The sequence below is a fragment of the Colias philodice genome, chromosome 13 (genome assembly GCF_061535455.1).
Source record: "Colias philodice isolate Cphi_HAF_F1 chromosome 13, ilColPhil1 Martin Lab GWU primary, whole genome shotgun sequence".
NCBI lineage: Eukaryota > Metazoa > Arthropoda > Insecta > Lepidoptera > Pieridae > Colias > Colias philodice.
Genome location: NC_143098.1, coordinates 6964013 through 6984648, shown reverse-complemented (window position 1 = coordinate 6984648; position 20636 = coordinate 6964013). Strand labels below are relative to the sequence as shown.

Below are 20636 nucleotides of genomic sequence, written 5' to 3'. Positions count from 1 at the left end.
TTGTGTTGTTCACGGCTGTAAAAGCCGTAGTACTGGGAAATCGGATGAAGATTGGAATTTGTCTTTTCACAGGTTAGTGTTTTGATCAATTTTTTTGTTAATTGTTATTAACTTATAATAAATAAGTTAATTTACGTTATTTTCATAATCATCTATGTTTTATCTAACCGTAATCATTGAAATGAAATCATAATCAGCTTAGTTTTTTAGAAAAAATGCAAAATATAACTTCCATAGTGTTGTGCAATTATCGATACTTGAGTAGGAACGAAGTACTTCATTGATAATGACTGCTTTAGGTTAGGAGAAAAAAAAAGGTATTTAAGTATGGATTTTATTGTTATTTGCAGGTTTCTGGCTTGAGAACAATTATTAAAAGATGTTTGGGTTAAAGCTATAGCACAGGGAAAATTGGAAGCCTTCAAAACATTCTCGGCCTTGTTCAAATCATTTCGAATCTGGGGGCTTAACCCCCAAGTAGTTAAGACCATATATATCGCCGTTATAGAACCGACTATCTTGTATGCATCAGCAGCGTGGGCGCCCACAGCGGAAAGGATGGGGGTCCGAAAGAGGCTCAACACCGTTCAACGAGGTTTTGCCCAGAAGATCTGCAAAGCATATCGGACTGTCTCTCTGAACTCTGCGTTGCTGTTGGCTGGGATACTCCCTCTTGATCTCAGAATACTCGAAGCTTCGAGGCTTTATGAGATCAAGAGGGGCGTGTCGCACCCGGCGGTGATGAGGGACAGGGAGGTGGAACGAATGGCACCCGCGGTTGAGGACCCACATCCGGCAGAGCAGGTAGAGCTGGGGTTCGTCTTGGTAGATGAGGGCACCTATGCCGACGTGGTTGACAGCCACGTCCATAGGATCTATACGGACGGCAGCAAGATTGAGGGTCGAGTCGGAGCCGCCCTTTCTGTATGGGAAGGTGCGATCGAGACAAAGGCCATCAAGCTTGCGTTGTCGCCGTATTGTACCGTCTATCAGGCTGAGCTCCTTGCGCTCCAAAGAGCAGTAGATATAGCCTGCAAGAGTGGAGCGGCAAAGGTCGGTGTCCTCAGCGACTCCAGATCGGCGCTCCAGGCGGTCACCCTGAGTTCCCCTCATCCCCTGGCTGTGCAAACACGGGCGGCCCTCCGAAAAGCTGCATCGCAGAGGCGGGAGGTCTCCCTGTTTTGGATCAAGGCGCACGCAGGGCTGAAGGGGAACGAACGGGCAGACGAGTTAGCCAAGGGGGCCGCTCTGGGGTTGAGGAGGAAACCGGATTACGATCTGTGTCCTGTTTCATTCGTCAAACGTATCTTGAGACAGGATACGATTGGCGAATGGGATAGGAGATACGAAGTAGGAGGAACGGCCGGAGTCACGAAGCTCTTTTTCCCAAGCGCTGCTGCTGCATACAAAGTAGTCGGAAAAATAGACATCACACACCACATCACACAAGTACTGACTGGTCACGGCGGATTCGCCTTCTACTTGAACAGATTCAAGCTGAAGGAGAATCCGTCGTGTCTATGTCAGCCCGGAGTAGAGGAGACGGTTCCTCACCTGTTACTCGAGTGCCCTATTTTTGCAAGCAATAGATATGCTATTGAACAAAAATTAGGCATGGCGATGACGGGTGAGAATCTACCTTCCGCCCTGGGGGATAAGTTTAGGGATACTTTCTTTAAATATTGTAAATATATTGTAGAAGTAGTCAATAAGCGAAATAATGGGGTGTGATGTGATTCTGTGATATTAGGGATAGTTTCAATTGTTGTAGAATTTATTTTATTTATTTTATTTACCAGTATTTTAATATTTAATTTTGTATTTGTAATATTTTTATTTTGTAATAATTCTATTTTTAATTTATTATGTGGATATAAATTGTGATTGTAAATAAATAAAAAAATGAAAATAACGTCTCTGGACAATATTCCAGAGGTGGCGCGAACACCCTGTGATGGCGGGTGCCTTTTAAAAAATAAAAAAAAAAAAAAATCATTTCGAATCAGACGGGAAGAAAAGTAAAGTTCTTTGCAGAGATGCTGTGCCACAAGTTTAAGGTGGCATCTATTTTAAATAATAAATATTGTAATTTGTTAATTAAGTATCGAAATAAAATGTTGTAAAAAAATTTTTTTAATTTTATTTGTTTTATTTGAAGCAATTTATTTTAAACTTTTACCAATTTTTTCCTGTGGGAATGAGTTATTTTCCCGCGGTAAATTGTAGCCTATATGTTATTCTGATGTTTAATCTATAATATGTAGGTATAAATGTAAAGTTCCATAAAAACTCATTCAGTAGTTTTTTCGTGAAAGAATATCAAATGTCCATTCTTATATATTTTTGCTTTTATAATATTAGTAGGATACGATTATTGATTTGTAAAAAGATCAACCAGGTGGAAGTCAGATTCGCGCACGAAAGGTTCCGTATAATTCTATGAATGAATCTATGAAAACAGGAAAAAATACGTACCTTTTTACGAAACCATAAAAAAACAACCTAAACCGTAATACCTAATCATATTTTTTTATAAATACCACTACCATACAATGCAAGGCAGTCAATACGTATCGTAAATGAATAATTCCAAATTAAACGAATCTTAAAATTTGGAATTACCTATCCATAATTCAAAATTAAAAGAATCTTAAATTATCTTCAAGCAATTTTATAACTTAATTTTTTTATTTATCGATATTTTAGTATTCGATAAAGTGGCAAGCACTACCTTTTTAGAACAAAAAGTGGCTACATGTGGATTTGAATGCCAAGCCGATAACAGTGTGTTGTCTCTTTCTATCGCATTAATTAGGGTATTGAATAAAAGAGAGCCACTATATAAGAAACGTTCAATTAATTGTTACTTCTCCAGGCTTGTTAATTGCTCCGAGGCGCCGGCAGTCAGTTTGTTTTCCAACCAGCTGGTGGGCTCAGTGCGTCAAGTGTTTTTAACGAAATATTTAGAAAATATAAAGTGTATAACTAGTGTTTCTTATTATATTTGTCAGTGTGCTAAAATGACTATTGTATGTTTAGCTACCGGCTATCACTAGTCGAATGGGAGTTTTGGATGAAAACAATGAAAAAATATCTTTCCATCGGTAAGTGATTTTCAGCAAATTGATAAATATTTATGTTTTAACCCTATTTGAAGGTTTTATCAAGCGCTTTTTTATAATTTTATGTTGTTACTGTAACATTTACCCACTTTATGGGGTTGTGGAATACAAAAGAATTAAATAATTTTTAAAAAATGTCACAATAATATCACGTTTGGCATTTTGTTTACCACCGTAGTGTTGTACACATCTAGCGTATATTATCGATTTATGACAAAAAATCTTTTTCATATTAACGTTGATTTATTTATTTTGTTTCTTATATCAGATTTATATGTAGTTGTTGTTGCAAATAATAGATGTAAATTTTCTACAGCAGACGACTGACTACGACTTATCTGTGTAGTTTGTTGTTTATTATTTTCTCTTTTAGATTATTAATAAATTCATTTTGTTTTAGATTTCCAGAGCTAAATAAAAAATGGGTATAAAACATGAGACGAGTAGATTGGACGCCGTCGAAATTTGCTAGATTGTGTTCACTGCATTTCGAGCCTGCGTGTTATCAAGATGGATACACTAGAAGAATTGTGCAATCTTACGCTTACGTTTTTATTTGTTCCTGTAGATAATAAATACATTTGTGTGTGAGTGAATTTTTAATTGGAAAATTTTTTACACATAAGTTACTTTAAATGTGTAACTATGTGAAAATTAAACGGTTGATTAAATGACAGTTCTCATAGATGAGAAAGTACTATTGAAATACATACTTAATATACATGCGTTTTCAAAGAAAAACCCGCATAGTTCCCATTCCTGTAGGATTTACGGGATCAAAAGTAATTTTTCCAAATTTTATTGTAATCGGTTTAGTAGTATTCGCGTGAAAGAGTAACAAACATCCATTCTCACAAACTTTCGCTTTATTAGTAGGATGTAAGGAAAATGTTTTCTTTAAGACTGTCCTTTTATGAACTTGTTAAAATGCTGCATGATTCCTTCATGCTGACTTTGCCTTTCTCCTCACTCCTTTAACTTTATCATCATTTCCATCTTTATTTTAAATTAGTTACATTTCAAGTTTTAAAATTAATTTATTTTATAATATACTAGCTTTCCGCCCGCGTTTTTAAAGAAAATCCCGCACAGTTCCCGTTCACGTGGGATTTCCGGGATAAAACCTATCCTATGTGTGTATGTACAAAATTTCATTGTAATCGGTTCAGCAGTGAAAGAGAAAGTTATCCATTCTCGCATAATTTCGCATTTATTATATTCGTAGGATTAAAAAAATAATTAATCAACTGAAATTAATGATTAATTTTGTTTTTATTTTAAATTATTTCACGAAACCGTAAATGCAAAATGCATTCACGATTTTATCGATTGAAGCACATCCCATCACTATCACCTTCTATCTTAATTTACTGCACACCAAACAGTTTGGTTTCACAAAGGGGCGCTCAACCACAGATGCTGGAGTTGCACTTCTAACACATATATATAAGGCATGGGAAAACTCAAAAAATGCTCTAGGGATATTTTGTGACCTCTCCAAGGCATTTGACTGCGTTGAACATTGTACTTTGTTACGTAAACTTAATCACTATGGAATTAAAGGAAAAGCCCAGAACCTCATAGCGTCATACCTGCATGATAGGATACAGACTGTAGTTGTTAATGGAGAACGTTCTAGCGGTGCGTCAATTAACATTGGTGTTCCACAGGGGTCAATTTTAGGTCCCTTCTTGTTCTTGGTATATATCAATGATCTTCCCTATTATTTGCAGGATAGGTGTGAAATAGTTCTGTTTGCAGATGATACCTCATTAATTTTTAATGTGGATAGGCATGACCCAAATGTTGACGAAGTGAACAGTGCTCTTTTACACATATCTGAATGGTTTACTGCCAATAATTTATTATTAAATGCCAAAAAAACCAATTGTGTTGAATTTTTACTTCCTAATGTAAAAAAGTTGAACAGAGATATTACCTTGAACGGGGAGGTATTGCATCCTACTGAGTCTACCGTATTTCTAGGGTTAACATTGGACGAGAAACTACAGTGGGGAGCCCATGTCAACACCGCTGCAGGTAGGCTCAGTTCTGCTGCATATGCAGTCCGAAAAATAAGGCATCTCACCGATGAAGATACGGCTAGATTGGTTTATTTCAGCTACTTTCATAGCATTATGTCCTATGGAATTCTACTGTGGGGCAGGGCTGCAGATATAGAAACTATATTTATCTTACAGAAAAGAGCCATTCGCTCTATATATAATTTACGTGCTCGGGACTCACTAAGAGATCATTTTAAGAATACTGGTATCCTTACTGTACCATCACAGTATATATTTAATAATATTTTGCATGTACACAAAAGCTCTGACTTACACACAAGAGTAGGAGATAGACACGATTATGGCACAAGGAACAAGAATAGAATTGAAATGCCATTTTTCCGATTAGCTAAAGTTAAAAATTCATTTATGGGTCAAGGTATACGCTTATACAATAGAATTCCTCACAATATTAAAGAGTTTAGTAGTTCTAAATTTAAAACTTACATAAAAAATGTACTAGTTCAGAGAGCGTACTACAGTATTCAGGAATATATGGACGATAAAGACCCATGGAGGGTTGTCGCGTAAAAACCACAGGACAGTTCTTTGGCATATTATGTAGTTAGGTAGATATAAGTTACATACTATGTAAATTTATTGACATTATTTAAAAGAGCAACTATGGAGTTTCTTGCCGATTCTTCTCCATAGATACTGCTTTCCGAATCGGTGGTAAATGTTAAAAATACTATGTAATGACGATTCGAAAGTGCTACTAAATAGTAGTCTAATTGAATAAATGAATGTTTGAGTTTGAGTTTGAGTTTGAATCTATCTAAATACGTACCTATAGTAAAAATGGTGCCATGACTATGTTGAAACGTAGCTTGTAGTCTATAGCTATCTCATTCTTTCATACGACGTTTTCTTTAGATAGAGAGAAACAAATATATGTAAATTGTATACGCTCGATACAAGTACTCTATAGGTTTATTGCTCTGAGTTGCTCTGAGGTTCTGACGTTCTGACCTTAGGGCGTATTCAGAAAGAAAGCTTGAAACTTATAAGCGCTTATCGGCGCTTATAAGCGCTGGTAACCCGCGCAGGAAAATATATGAACATGCGCTTATAAGCGCTGATCGGCGCCGACAAGTTCCAACAAGTTTCAACAAACTTGTCGGCGCCGATCAGCGCTTATAAGCGCATGTTCATATATTTTCCTGCGCGGGTTACCAGCGCTTATAAGCGCCGATAAGCGCTTATAAGTTTCAAGCTTTCTTTCTGAATACGCCCTTAGAGTATATATTACAATAGTATAGAGCGCGTGTATGCCACAAATTGCTTAGTGCGCATCAAGAAGCTTATACACTGGAGATTTCAGTATGAACATTAACTTGTAACAAGAAAATATGACGTTGAATGACGCCTGTATGTTTTTTTATCCCTTTCACACCTAGGTAGTTACTAGTTAGTTAAGTTAATGTTCATATGAAATCTCCAGTGTATTAGATATAAGCTTCTTGGTGCGCATCGTACAAATAGGGATGGGTAGGTATCAATTATTGCGTGTTGAACTTTCGATAAGTTATGTAAATAAATATGTATCATAAGTAAATTTTATGTTCAATAAGTTATTAAAGGAAAAATATATGAATTAAGTATAAATATGTAATTTTAAATTTGTTTACCAACTGAATAAAGTTTGTTTATTCCATTTGAATATTTCTTCTATTAATTATAAGTACTTTAAAAAAATATGTATAATTGGAATATCAGAAAAACGAGAGTACTTTTTAAATAATAAAGTTAATAAAATAAAAGATCGGGTTTAGTGCTATTTCTTTAATAATAAATCAAACATTAATAATAAATAATAATGTTTTAAAAATGTTAAATAAAAATAAGAAATAATTAATAATTTAAAATGATAATATAATAAATAATATTAATAATTTTTTAATTTAATTTTATCCATTCTACTATCAAAATCTTCAAAATCAATTTAGCGGTTCAGAAAATATATCGTGAAATTACATACTTTACATTTACACTATAAGTAATACATTCGCATTCATAATATTAGAAATTGTATCATACAAAACACACCACAAATTTATGTATAAAAAAAATGTGTGCGTGTACTAGAGTACACACGTAAGAAGTGAAACTTCTTTATGACCTTATTTTTCAAAAAATAATTTACTATCTACACTAATATTATAAAGAGGAAAACTTTGTTTGTTTGTTTGTTTGATTGATTGTAATGAATAGGCTCATAAACTACTGGACCGATTTTAAAAATTCTTTCACCATTCGAAAGCTACATTATCCACGAGTAATATAGGCTATATATTATCACGCTAAGACCAACAGGAGCATAGCCACGCGGGTCAAACCGCGCGGCACAGCTTGTATACAATATTACAGAAATACGTTAGTCTAACACGCTCGTCGCTTCGCTCCTCGCTACCTATTTAAATATTTACACCAGCCGCTGCTGAAACTCGCTCGCTTCGCTCGCTCGGCTCGTGCGGTAGTTCAAAAATCAAAAGTTAACCTAAGATGCTCGTCGCTTCGCTCCTCGCTACCTATTTAAATATTTACACCGGCCGCTGCTGCAACTCGCTCGCTTCGCTCGCTCGGCTCGTACGGTAGTTCAAAAGTTAACCTAAGATGCTCGTCGCTTCGCTCCTCGCTACCTATTTGAATATTTACGCCGGCCACTGCCGCGACTCGCTCGCTCAGCTCGTGTGGTAGTTCAAAAGACCAAGGGAGACGCCAAAAAATTCGAGTTATATAGAGTTTTCAACTTATAAAGGATTTCGACTTAGGCGGATTTTGATTGGACATAAAGAGTTTGAGGTTTGTTCTTATATAAATATTGAATTCACAAAACCATAATTGAACACCAATCAAGCAAACACGTGTTAACGTGAGTCATAGATTTATTATCGTATACTCCTAAAATGTTTTCTAAGAAACAATACTGTACTTACATTATCGGCAAGTTCTTAAAGGCGGTAACTTATTTTTGTTCGAACAATAGAGGTAATAAATATAAATTCCTAATGTCGAAATCTCGAAACAGTCAGAAATTAATGACGCACATAGTATATACATATTATGACAGAGGTTAAGCTTAAATAACTTGAAAAATAAATAACATGATCTCGCCCACGTGTTGGTGTTTTAAAAAATTCAATCAAAAACTGAGGTTAACTTTAAATACAATTTTAGAAAAATAAATACCACAATCAACATTCAAGTATTAGAAAAAATTGATACCATAATTCCACCCACGTGTTAGTGTATTGAAAAATACAATCAAAAAGTGAGGTTAATCATAAATAACTTAGAAAAATAAATACCATTATTATTAGAGAGAAGTCTACGGGACATCATCAAGGTGTTCAAGGAGACCGATCCGGACGACGTGCCGACTTTCGTGGCGAAGGATTTGCGTAAGCTGCCTCCCGTCACATTCGACCACGTCGACGTCACCCGCCTTCTTAAGGATATCACTTCTTTAAGGACGGCCCTAAAGGAGATGGAGTTCAAATTTGGAGCTTCCCAATCCACCATCAACGAGCTGCGTAATGAGGTCGTTGCCCTGCGCGATTCAATTTCATTATGTAGGTCAACGGAGGTTTCAAATGTGAACACACGTCGTGGAGCGCAACGTGAGACTTTTGAGTCAGCGAATTTGACGACGCCGCCGGCCGTCGACCGCGTCACGCCGCGCCCCGCCCGACCCGCGCCTCCCCCGGAGAGCCCGCCACGTGTAGCCAACCCGACACCGGCTGGTTACGCGGCCGCTGCCGCCAAGCCTCCCGTAAAGCGGCAAGATATCACCCGAGATGGAGATCCCGTTAAGCACAGGGACTCCCCGCGCCGTGCGGCACCCTTGTCGAGCGCGAATAGTCATCCACTCGATGAGGAAGGCTTTACAAAGGTAGAGAAAAGGAAGAAGAAAAAGAAGCCCTCCTCCAACAAGTGCGGTACCGCCCCGACCGGTAACAACCACCTGCTGCGGCCCGCCATACCGACGACGCAGCTGTACGTGTCCCGCCTGCACCACTCTACCCAAGCTTCTGATGTAGTGGAGTATGTGCGGGTGAAGACCAAGTTTATCGTGAGGGTCCAGCGCCTGGAGCCGCGCAACAATTTGAATTTTAATTCATTTGTTGTGCGTGTACCGAGCGAGCAGCTGTCGACCTTCATGAGCGAGGAGTTCTGGCCCCGTGGTGTTGTGTTCCGGCGGTTTCGCGGGCGGCTTCGCAACACCCAGCCAAAGCCCGTTCAGCGCAATATGACACCGCCAGTGCCGTGAATTGTGTATAGTGTAGTGCTTAATATATTCTTAGTTTTGTATTAATTTAGTTTAGTTTTAAATTATTATATGTATGTTAGTCTGTAAGGTATTTATAATATGGGTCTGTACAATTTATTGTCTGTTACCTGAAATAAATAAATAAATAAATAAAATAAATAAAATAAATAAAATAAATAAAATAAATAAAATAAATAAATAAATTACACCTAAGTATTAGAAAAATAGATGTAATTACTTATTTACTTTTTTAGAAATTCACTGGAATTAGAATTAAAACAAACCCTTTGATTTTGCTGATCACTTTAATATAACATGTATATAGTCACGAGTACGGCGTAACGCAAAAATGTCACGCGCGCGGCGTAACGTAACGCAAAAATGTCTCACAAAATTTTTGTCCACCCCCGATAAAGAAGTTTCACTTCAAAAATTTTAAAAGAGTTTTAATTTTAAAGTTAAATAAATAATTTGTTAAAAATAATATAGTTCTTCTAGTAAACTTTATATCGAGTACAGCGTTGGTCAGGTCACATCACTACGATCACGTGGCGGCAGTGAGGCGCGCAAGCAAGCCTGCGCGTATTCGCCTCCCACCTCCCCTTCACCCCCGCGATGCTAAATTTATTTTCATAAAAATAAGTATAACAATCGACTTTCTGATGAAATGTGATACTGGAATTCAATTTTGTGTATTTTCTAGTATCGTTTTTGCAAGATAGAACTGCACATTTCACCATGTTTATTCGTAAATATTAAAAAAATTCCAGAGCACTTCGACAGCACTCAACCACGACTACAAGCGCTCGCGGCGGGAACGTCGTGTTGTTCCCACCTGTGCCTACTGTTCCCACTTGGTTATTCGCACTCTATAGATAGTATATATACTCTAAGGGGATAATTATTAATATTATCGCAGCGCAACGGAACTGTGTTTTCACATTAGTATTGATTTGATCCTGCTTAACAGAAATTATGGAAGAAAAAAAAAGCAATATTTTTTATGGTATTGACTACTAGTTTAGCCATGAATGGTTTGCATATCATTGGCATTCAAATTAATAATAAATAATTAAAGACGTTGATATAAATTCTTTTTAATCTGTGGTGTCGTAAGTGGTGTCAGTTCTGAGATCGAGAGCATAGCCAACAGATTTCAGATACCTACCAATTTCGAAGCACGGAACTACCGAACGGTGGTGGTTGTGGTTTTATTTCGATAGATAGACTGATGGCATTGTAAAATCGTAGTTTTATGATCTATTCGTGAATTAGCTTTAACTTTATATTTGTACAATTATGCCCGACAAATGCTATTTCTCTTGTACTAATGTACAATTTATATTACTACAAAAATGAAAATGTGTCAGCGCTCATCAACAAATGGTGTTATAGCAGAGTGTTCAGTCGTCATGTAAAGGAGGTTAGGACTATCAATTGAAAATTAAGTAGGAGCTGGTCTTTTGTGGAGTGTTTGTGTAGTGAAGAAGTGATATTATCTGGTGAAGGTGATAATTCAGACTCAAAATGGCGGATCTCGAGGCTGTGCTGGCCGACGTCAGCTACTTGATGGCAATGGAGAAGTCGAAATGCACTCCAGCAGCTAGAGCAAGCAAAAAGATTGTTTTACCAGACCCAAGGTAATGTCTCTATATAAGTTGTCCTGTCAGTGACAGAAGTAGGCTAGCGCTCAGTAGACACTCTCGACTTGTTTACATATTTTGCGTTATTTAGATTCTTATGTTTTATCCTATTTTGACCATTCATTAACACTTCTTATCAATGAATCATACTGAAATGATTGGAATAAAGTTTATTTAAACTGTTGGATAACAAGGCGGCGTTTCCAGTTATTATGATTATTTATACTCAATGTGAATAATACTGGAAGAAAAAGAACTTGAGAAATTTTTGTTACAAAATAGGTATTGTCAGATATACATAATTCGTCCATGATACACAATTAGCTATCAGTATAATTACCTATTATTAGTCAGCTGTTTTCTGGACAAGAAATGTTAATTGATAACTTTGTAATAGTTATTGACCTTTTCAGTATGAAATATGAATATATGGTCAGTAGTATTTTTAAGTAACCTTTTAATGAAAATAATATAATTTCTTTATGAAAATACTTCTATAACTTAAAAAAATAAAACAAAATTTAGTCCTTACTAAAAAAATTTTTCGAAACTATTGATATATATATATGTATTTATGTATGGAATAAATAAACATTGTTGAGTATTTATATTAAGCAACCTTTGGCAAATATTTTGCTTAAAAATCAGTGTGAAATAGTATCATGTCATTAAAGGCCTTCGAAAGTGAAATCCCAGTGAAATCTTTTTCCTCAGTCATTTCCTTTCAAATATTTCTTTTTAATACAGGAGGTATAATAACAACCCTTTGCATATTTTCAAGGAATGATGATGGCTAACCTGAAACTATATTTTTAATGACAGCTTAATTTAAATATGTTTTTATTGTAAATACAAAAATAAACTAAATTCAATGAACAACTAGACAGTCATAAATGAAATCTCTTAGAGCGTATACGCACTATGCGGGTAGCCGTCCGGCTGACCGCAAGCACAATTATGTACGGAATATTCATTTCTATGCGCACTGTGCGGTCTGCGGTAGCCGCATCGCAGTGCGCATAGAAATGAATATTCCGTACATAATTGTGCTTGCGGTCAGCCGGACGGTTACCCGCAATGCGGCTACCCGCATAGTGCGTATACGCTCTTACAGTTATACCTTGTCAAAAAAACGACAACAATAATTATATTATGAAACAACTATCTAATGCTTTTTACAGCAAATCCCTAACAGCATTAATGGAACACAAGATAAAACTGTGTGGTCTTGTTATTTAATGTTTACATATTTACCTATTATCTTCATTTAGAAACTAGTTTGTACTTGCATAAATTATATTATATACAATATAGTCAGTTTAAAAATAGTTTATTTAAAAATATGTACAGTAATTCTCTTAATAATTTAATTAAAATATCTAATAAGGTTGTTTTCCTACTCAAAATAAAATAAGGGCTACTTATGTATTTTATTAACATTGACTAACATTGACTTTATCATAATATATAAATCATGTAAGGAACTCACCACTATAAATATTTTTATAGAGTAGGTATATTTATAATATAGTAAGTAAGCTAGTGATCTGCCCTGGCTTCACCGGGGTGAAGACATTCAGAAATCATTAGATACATTGCCAGTCCAATAGTACCTGTTATAAGCAATAAGCATAATACATATATATACAAACAAATATAGTATGACACCAATAAAACAATTTTTAAATGTGGGACCAAAAGCAATACTGGAATAGTTATAATGGTTGTTTATATTTTTATCAATACTTCTAGGTGTAAGATGTGCAAATGTTGCTCTTAAATTTTTTTTGATTATTATTACTATTTTATATTTGATATTTGCTTGAATCACAATAGAGTAAGATCCCAGAGCGATAAGACATAACTTATTTTCTAAAAGATGAAACTTTAAGTTCTCAGTAGTGTCTCATGTACTTTGTATACCTGCGTGTTTGTGAAGTTTGCCCAGTGACACCTAGGCAGGTACCAGGTGAGAAAGGTGACTAAAAATAAGAGTTACTTTACTTAAATTTAGATGGCTGATTTTTAGATATATTTTATAGAATATCATTCTCAAATGGTATCGCAAGTATCAGACACTTTTCATGGACCAAAACTTTTGTCAGACGCTTTAAAGCTCCACCAAAAATAAAAATAAACTTTACTTATTTTTTAATGTCTGATTTTTTAATATGTTATCAACATAACTTTTACAAAATTATATTTAATCAGTCAGACAAATTGGAATGACCAAAAATCCACTAAACACAAAAAATATTCGGCCGTGAGTACGAACGCGAGAGCATTATGCATGCGTTTCAGAGCGAGTGAGACGTCCATAGTAACCCGGTTCTCCTTTAACTCACGTTCTGTTTCAGTCTACTGTGTATGTGCGCGCAATGTATAGTATTAGACCGGGAGATATTGACACAAAATTTCGAGTCCTTTGATGGATGGTCCTTTGGATGGCGGTTCTACAGGGGTCTTAGTACGCAATGACAAAAAGAAAAATGATGGTGTGAACGCTGGTACCGGCGGCTTAGTCGCGTGGGCGTTAGTCGAACTCGTCGGAAAAATAGCGAAAGTCAAACGATATGTAACACAAAAATTTTAGAATTTACCGATAGCCCATAAAAAAGAAGTAGGCAGTAGTGTCATGCCATACTTTTCCGGTGTGACTTACAGCCCGCCATACCGACGCGAATGTGTTGATTTAAATAAAACAATTATTCAACCATTTGTACCAGGCTAACTTTTGCACAGATAACCATCGTCGTGCAGCCATTTACGAAAATCGCCATGCCATACTTTTCGGACGATTCCAAATGGTCGCCATACCGCCGAAAATCTGCAAAAAATTTTTTTTTCGCCAAACGTTTTGTACCAGTATTGCATTTGGATTTTTGGAGAGTATTTGATAAAATGTGACCATTATTATATTTGCCATACTTCTAGTAGGGGGAAAAAGTGCTGTCATACTTGAAAAATTAATTTATTATTAATTTATATAAGTGAAGATTTCCAACACCTAGATCTTTGAAATTTTGTATTTATATTCGTTGATCCTCAAACTTACAGGAAAAATAAGTGCCATACTGTTACAAATCGTTTGACTTTCGCTATTTTTCCGACGAGTTCGACTAACGCCCACGCGACTAAGCCACCGGTACCAGCGTTCACACCATCATTTTTCTTTTTGTCATTGCGTACTAAGACCCCTGTAGAACCGCCATCCTGTTACAAAGGACTCGAAATTTTGTGTCAATATCTCCCGGTCTAATACTATACATTGCGCGCACATACACAGTAGACTGAAACAGAACGTGAGTTAAAGGAGAACCGGGTTACTATGGACGTCTCACTCGCTCTGAAACGCATGCATAATGCTCTCGCGTTCGTACTCACGGCCGAATATTTTTTGTGTTTAGTGGATTTTTGGTCATTCCAATTTGTCTGACTGATTAAATATAATTTTGTAATAGTTATGTTGATAACATATTAAAAAATCAGACATTAAAAAATAAGTAAAGTTTATTTTTATTTTTGGTGGAGCTTTAAAGCGTCTGACAAAAGTTTTGGTCCATGAAAAGTGTCTGATACTTGCGATACCATTTGAGAATGATATTCTATAAAATATATCTAAAAATGAGCCATCTAAATTTAAGTAAAGTAACTCTTATTTTTAGTCACCTTTCTCACCTGGTACCTGCCCAGGTGTCACTGGGCAAACTTCACAAACACGCAGGTATACAAAGTACATGAGACACTAATGAGAACTTAAAGTTTCATCTTTTAGAAAATAAGTTATGTCTTATCGCTCTGGGATCTTGGACTACAAGAAACACAACTATAAGAAAAAAAATAGGTTCGAATTTATATGTTATAGTTACGGTATAGTTACCAAATGTTGTTTCAACATTCCCTTTTAAAACCCATATAATAAAGGTACCGATAAAATATTCTTGAAATGGTTATAACGTTATTAGTTATGAAAAAGTCTGAAATTTTGCCTAAATACCAAGTAAGTTAAGAAAGTCATATTTAAATATAATTAAAAAAATAAACATTTTTTTAAATAAAATGTGTAATTATTGTATCCTACTATTATAATTAATGCGAAAGTTTGTGAGGATGGATGTATGTGTATATATGTATGTTTGTTACTCTTTGACGCATATACTACTGAACCGATTACAATACACATATAGAGGGTAACTTGTATTAACAAATAGGATAGGTTTTATCCCGGAATTCCCACGGGAATGGTAACTATGCGGGTTTTTCATTGAAAACGCGGACGAAGCCGCGGCCGGACACCTTGTTGTTACATACAGGTGAAGCTAAAGCTGGTGTTAATAACAAGTTTGAATGTACACCTTTAGGGATAAATACAGGTGGTTTTATAACAAGAACTGCCTACATTTCCTAGAAGAGCAAGGTGCAAAATTACGAGAAATGTTGAAGCTTTTTGTATCCTTTATGTCATCGTAAATTTAGAATTCCCGTAATGCAACTTTCGTTTTTCCTTTTATATAAATTCGTACGAATTGATATTCTTCTTTCAATTGTTTGCTAGTTTCGCAAATTATTATGCTCCGAAAAAGTAATAGAATAAGAAAGATTTAGCCATATAAGAATATAAATTGTGTTAAAGTAAACAAAACTATAAAACATTTCGACCCGCGTTTTTATATGCTAGGTCTCGTATTATAATATGGTTTGTTGTATACATATCATGTTAAGGTTGGTAATAAAAAAAATAAATAATCATGTTTTTTGTTGCAGTGTACGGAGTGTTATGCATAAATACATGGAAAAGAAGAATGAAGTAAATTTCGACAAAATATTTAATCAAGTTTTAGGTGAGTTATACCTACTTAATGATGTTTTTTAAATGATTACTGGTTGAATTACTTGATGGTTGCATATTTCAATTAAAAACTGTATTTATCAGAGATTTTTATTGGTAAAATAAAAAATCTGATTGCATTATTTTTATCTTGTGAACAATCAGTAGTAGATATTTAATCAGCGATATGTTGCTCAAGCCCACTGAGTGCATATCGTGATAATTAATTTATTTATGTAGTGCTTGTATTAAGTTAAGCTCAGTTTTTATTTATGACGTAGGTAAATTTATAAATATAATTTCGGTATTGTTATTGCATTTTAGGGAACTAATTCCGAAGTTTCCCGTGCCCGCGGAATTGTAAAAAGAAACGACTGTTGATTGTTTACGTTTTCAAACAGTTTAAATATGGCTTTTATTATCGCATTTTTTTTTAATTTTTGGCGAAAAAGATATTGAGGTTTCTTTCATATGATACGTACAGATTCCAAATGCCAATCTTCTTGGCAACTTGAAATTACATACATCTATAAACATATCAAATAAAGTCTGCGATTATCCCAAAATTGCAAAGATTATTAATTATTATGAAGCATAATAATTTTTCATTGGCCTTTCTTATTCGTATTATTATAATATACACTTTGTTTGCCAGCTTGTTAGCAATTGTTGGTAGGTACTACATATTTCTATTTTATTTTTAGTGCGTGTGAGATGATTGCTTAGCTACAAAAATAATCAGGTTATACGCTTATTCAGTAGTGAATAGACTATATGCCAGTTCGTTTTAGTTAATATTTACTGAGCTCCCCTTCAAATAGAGAACTTAAAATAACTGATTAATGACCTAAGTGCTATTAACACGAGTACCGAGAACAATGCCGTGGAAATGTAAATGGTGACAAAACAACTATGTTACGTGCTGGCCACGGACAATTCGCTATAGCGAAAATTCGCGCGGCGCGACTGGCGGCGCGTCTTGCGAATGAATCAAATGTATGGAAATGTACTGGGCATGCCACGCGCAGCGGCGACCAGCGCGACGACCGGCGAATTTCCCCGAGCGAATCGCGCGGCACGACTAGCGATCGAAACAAATGTATGAGTTATTACGGCGCAGGCCACGGAGTCGAGCGGCAGACGCGGCGACTACTCCCGGAGCGAACTTAATTTAAAATAGTTTGTTTTTTTTTCGCGAAAATGGAGACGGAAGCTTTTATTGCAGAAATTCTAGCTAGACCAGCTATTTGGAAGTCTAGCCACCCGCAACATAATTTTTCATCATGCCTATATTTTTCATATTTTTGGTGGAATTCTCCGTCTGTAACACGATTTCTATTTAATTCGTGTACTCCACTATATCTTCCAAACATTAAAACTTGAGCAAAAAATCTGCTACTCTCCAAACAACGTCGAGCTAACTTTGATAAAGCCATCTCGTCTCCTCGTCTACACTGGTCGCGGCGTCGAACGCAACTGCCCGTGGCATGCTTACCGCGCCGCGCGAATTGCCGCGCCGCCCGTCGCGCCGTCGGTCGCGCCGCCGGTGTCCGTGGCCAAGGTGTTATAGATGTAAAACGATGTCACTAGACACTAATAAAAAATTGCGTAATGAGGGTACTTAATCTATTTCCTGTTCACATTAATATTAATAACACAATTGAATAAACTGCGTAGTTTTTTGTGTCGATACATTATCTGTTTTTTTATTATGAGTAGTTATATACCTATTTTATGTTGAGTAATGAGTTCAATTAACATAATGTGTTTGTTACTATGTTTTTTATACTAGAAATAATATAAATTATTATGTATTTACTAAATATTAACTATAAACCAGAAGATTTAAAAGAATGTTTATTCCAAGTCAATAGCTCAGGCCTTAGGCTATTTCATGTTTAAAAAAACAACTTGATCTCACAAGTATCAAACTTCATGGATATTGGATACACACAAACAATAAGAAATAAACTGTAAGACAAAATAGAATAGGTATTTCAATAATTACCTTTCTGATGAAATGGGTTCATTTCATTCATGTGGTGATAAAAACATCAAACAAAATAAACCTGCTAGTTTCTCGATGTCGAAACGTCAAAATGAATGAAAGGTTACTTCAAGATGTGTTGATTCAAAATTGAAAAAGTCTGCCTGAAAAGACAGTATGTTTACTTGAATACAAAATTTTTAGGTCTTCTTTTTAAGTCTTAACGATTCTCGTTTTAATAAAAGAAAACGCGTTTCTAGTGGGCGTAGAAGGCACCAGCAAGCATATTGTACGACATGCAATGTTTTTAAAAGCTGTAGTGGGACGTCTATCATTAATTTTTAATATTGGCGCTAATCCCCCCGTGTGTCGTGTAATGTAATCTACGTAAGTAATATGTTCTTTGTGAAGCGCTCTCTTTGAGTGGGTTCTCTTGACTCTTCATATTTTGAGCAAAGGTTGTGAGTTGTCATTATTACTAAACCACTTAGTTCATGACCCGTTGAAATATCAGCGGGAACTAACTGAAAGTAGCTCCTCTGGGATAATGGCTATAAGTCTGCGAAATTTTAACTCAAACTTACGCTTTATTATGACTTTCATAACAAGATTTTCTCGTTGAAAGTTTACAGAAGTTGTCTCATCATACGTGATTTTTTCTAATGGATGTGCGAATTCATATTATGCTTTAAAATGGATTTTATTAAAGTAGACGGATTGTTCATATTATATACAAGTGTAGGGCTTTGATCCTCTCGTGTCTCTGAAAAGCATTAAAATAGTACAACAGTGAAAAGGTGTATGCCAATATGAGTGTACATTAATTTAAAATTAAGATTATCTTCGACAGACCACAAAAAGCTTTTTACCTGAAATACCAAACACGGCACGTTAAAAATAATAAGAAGTCGTTGCAATAAACACTATTAAGGCGACTGATAGTCTATTTGAGTTTGTGACAGACTTATATTAGCAGTGGAGTTGGTACTCTAGGGCGAGTTACAAACGCAATTTACGGCCCCACTTCCACTTGCAGTAAATAACTTTATCGAGGGCCGTTCTATGAGCTATGTTATGAATGTTTTTTGCTTTGCCGCTGATGTATTTATTGGCGTGGCCAGCAAGCCAATTATGTGACATTCGGTTGGAAAATGTTAAATTGTTTTAAACGCTGGATTAAGAATAGTCCACGATCCTTCGCCCATTTTTGCAAGTGATTACTATCAAGCTAATTTTCCGTGAGTAGCTTTATTTTGATGAGACGCCCAATAATTTCATGTACGAAACTCGATTACCACAATCGAGAACCATCAAATCAAAATATTTTATCCTTGTTACCTCTGTTAGCTACCACCATCGAGAGTTTCGTACATGAAATTATTGGGCGTCTCATCAAAATAAAGCTACTCACGGAAAATTAGCTTGATAGTAATCACTTGCAAAAATGGGCGAAGGATCCTGGACTAGAATATGGAGCCCATCCAGGTACTTATTTATTTTAGAGGTTTAATTCGGTAAAACAAATTTAACATTTAAATAAGGACAGAGCTAGTCGTCCGCTAAACGGATGAATAAAATAAATTAATCGTCCGACTACCGGATGAATAAAATAATTTAATCGTCCGATAACATCTATTTATCTATATAGTTAGGTTATCGGGGTTTCTTTAGAGAACTGCCGCACGTATTATAGGTTTTTTGTGGGGGGAGGAGGGCACACGTAGGTATTTGATTTTTTTTTTGCGCGTCGACGGAGCCCCGCTTCGCGGGGCTCCTATTTCTGTGTAGTTTTTTTTTTAAGAAACCTAACCTAACCTAACTTAACGGCTAACCTAACCTAAACTTGATTTTTTTTTTGCGCGTCGACGGAGCCCCGCTTCGCGGGGCTCCTATTTCTGTGTAGTTTTTTTTTTAAGAAACCTAACTTAACCTAACCTAACCTAAACTTGATTTTTTTTTGCGCGTCGACGGAGCCCCGCTTCGCGGGGCTCCTATTTCTGTGTAGTTTTTTTTTAAGAAACCTAACCTAACCTAACCTAGCGGCTAACCTAACCTAAACTTGATTTTTTTTTGCGCATCGACGGAGCCCCGCTTCGCGGGGCTCCTATTTCTGTGTAGTTTTTTTTTAAGCAACCTTACCTAACCTAACCTATACTAACCTAACCTAAACCTAACCTAACGAATTGAGGGCGAATATCTCGGCCATTTTTGATTTTAGAGAAAAGTTGTTCCTATAAAACATGCTTATATTAGCGTAATCTTTACGATAAAACAATAATAAATAGGTGTTATAATGACACCAACTCCATCAAAAATTTTCTAAGTCCTGCGCCCCCTTTGCTTTAGTCCAACCCAACTAGCTTTAGTGTTAAAAGGTTATCTAGTAATCCGAATAATCGGACGATTAAATTATTTTATTCATCCGGTAATCGGACGATTAAATTATTTTATTCATCCGGTAATCGGACGACTAATTTATTTTATTCATCCGTTTAGCGGACGACTAGGGTCATTGCGCCTGTTCGCGTCCACATGCCTATTCGCGTCCATTTTGCGGATATCTTTTAGAAAATTCACGAAAATAAGTATACTTTAAGTAAAATTGTAATAAGAAAAATTTCCGATAATACCTCAATGTATAAGAGACATGCACACATATTCAAAATATGCCTGCGCACCGCCTATCCTATTTAAAAAAAATATTTAATTTTGGTTAT

The 20636-nt window shown here is 35.7% G+C and overlaps 3 protein-coding genes across 4 annotated transcripts in view; all 3 read left to right on the top strand.

Annotated features, from left to right (window-relative positions):
* The first annotated feature begins 503 nt into the window (after positions 1-503).
* LOC149483436 (uncharacterized) lies at positions 504-1955 on the top strand. Its single transcript, XM_089702960.1, has one exon. The coding sequence runs from the start codon at positions 559-561 to the stop codon at positions 1729-1731; it is 1173 nt and encodes a 390-aa protein (XP_089559086.1). The 5' UTR covers positions 504-558; the 3' UTR covers positions 1732-1955.
* A 6552-nt stretch (positions 1956-8507) lies between these two features.
* Positions 8508-9634, top strand: LOC149483435 (uncharacterized; the record flags this gene model as incomplete). Its single annotated transcript, XM_089702912.1, has 1 exon — positions 8508-9634. A coding segment is annotated over one exon (954 nt), but the record flags the coding sequence as incomplete, so codon positions are not given.
* Positions 9635-10605: 971 nt separating this feature from the next.
* The window catches only part of Gprk1 (G protein-coupled receptor kinase 1), a 31235-nt gene continuing 21204 nt past the window's right edge, over positions 10606-20636 (top strand). The window contains exons 1-2 of one of the 2 annotated variants that reach the window (XM_089702468.1): positions 10606-11101; positions 15869-15945. In XM_089702468.1, the coding sequence (XP_089558594.1) occupies positions 10989-11101; positions 15869-15945 (190 nt within the window). In that variant the 5' untranslated portion in view covers positions 10606-10988. The remainder of the gene's footprint in view (positions 11102-15868; positions 15946-20636) is intronic. The other variant, XM_089702469.1, reaches the window with a different exon arrangement.

Excerpts from the sequence above, each read along its gene's own strand:
- LOC149483436 (XM_089702960.1), top strand. The coding sequence starts at position 559 with ATGGGGGTCCGAAAGAGGCTCAACACCGTTCAACGAGGTTTTGCCCAG.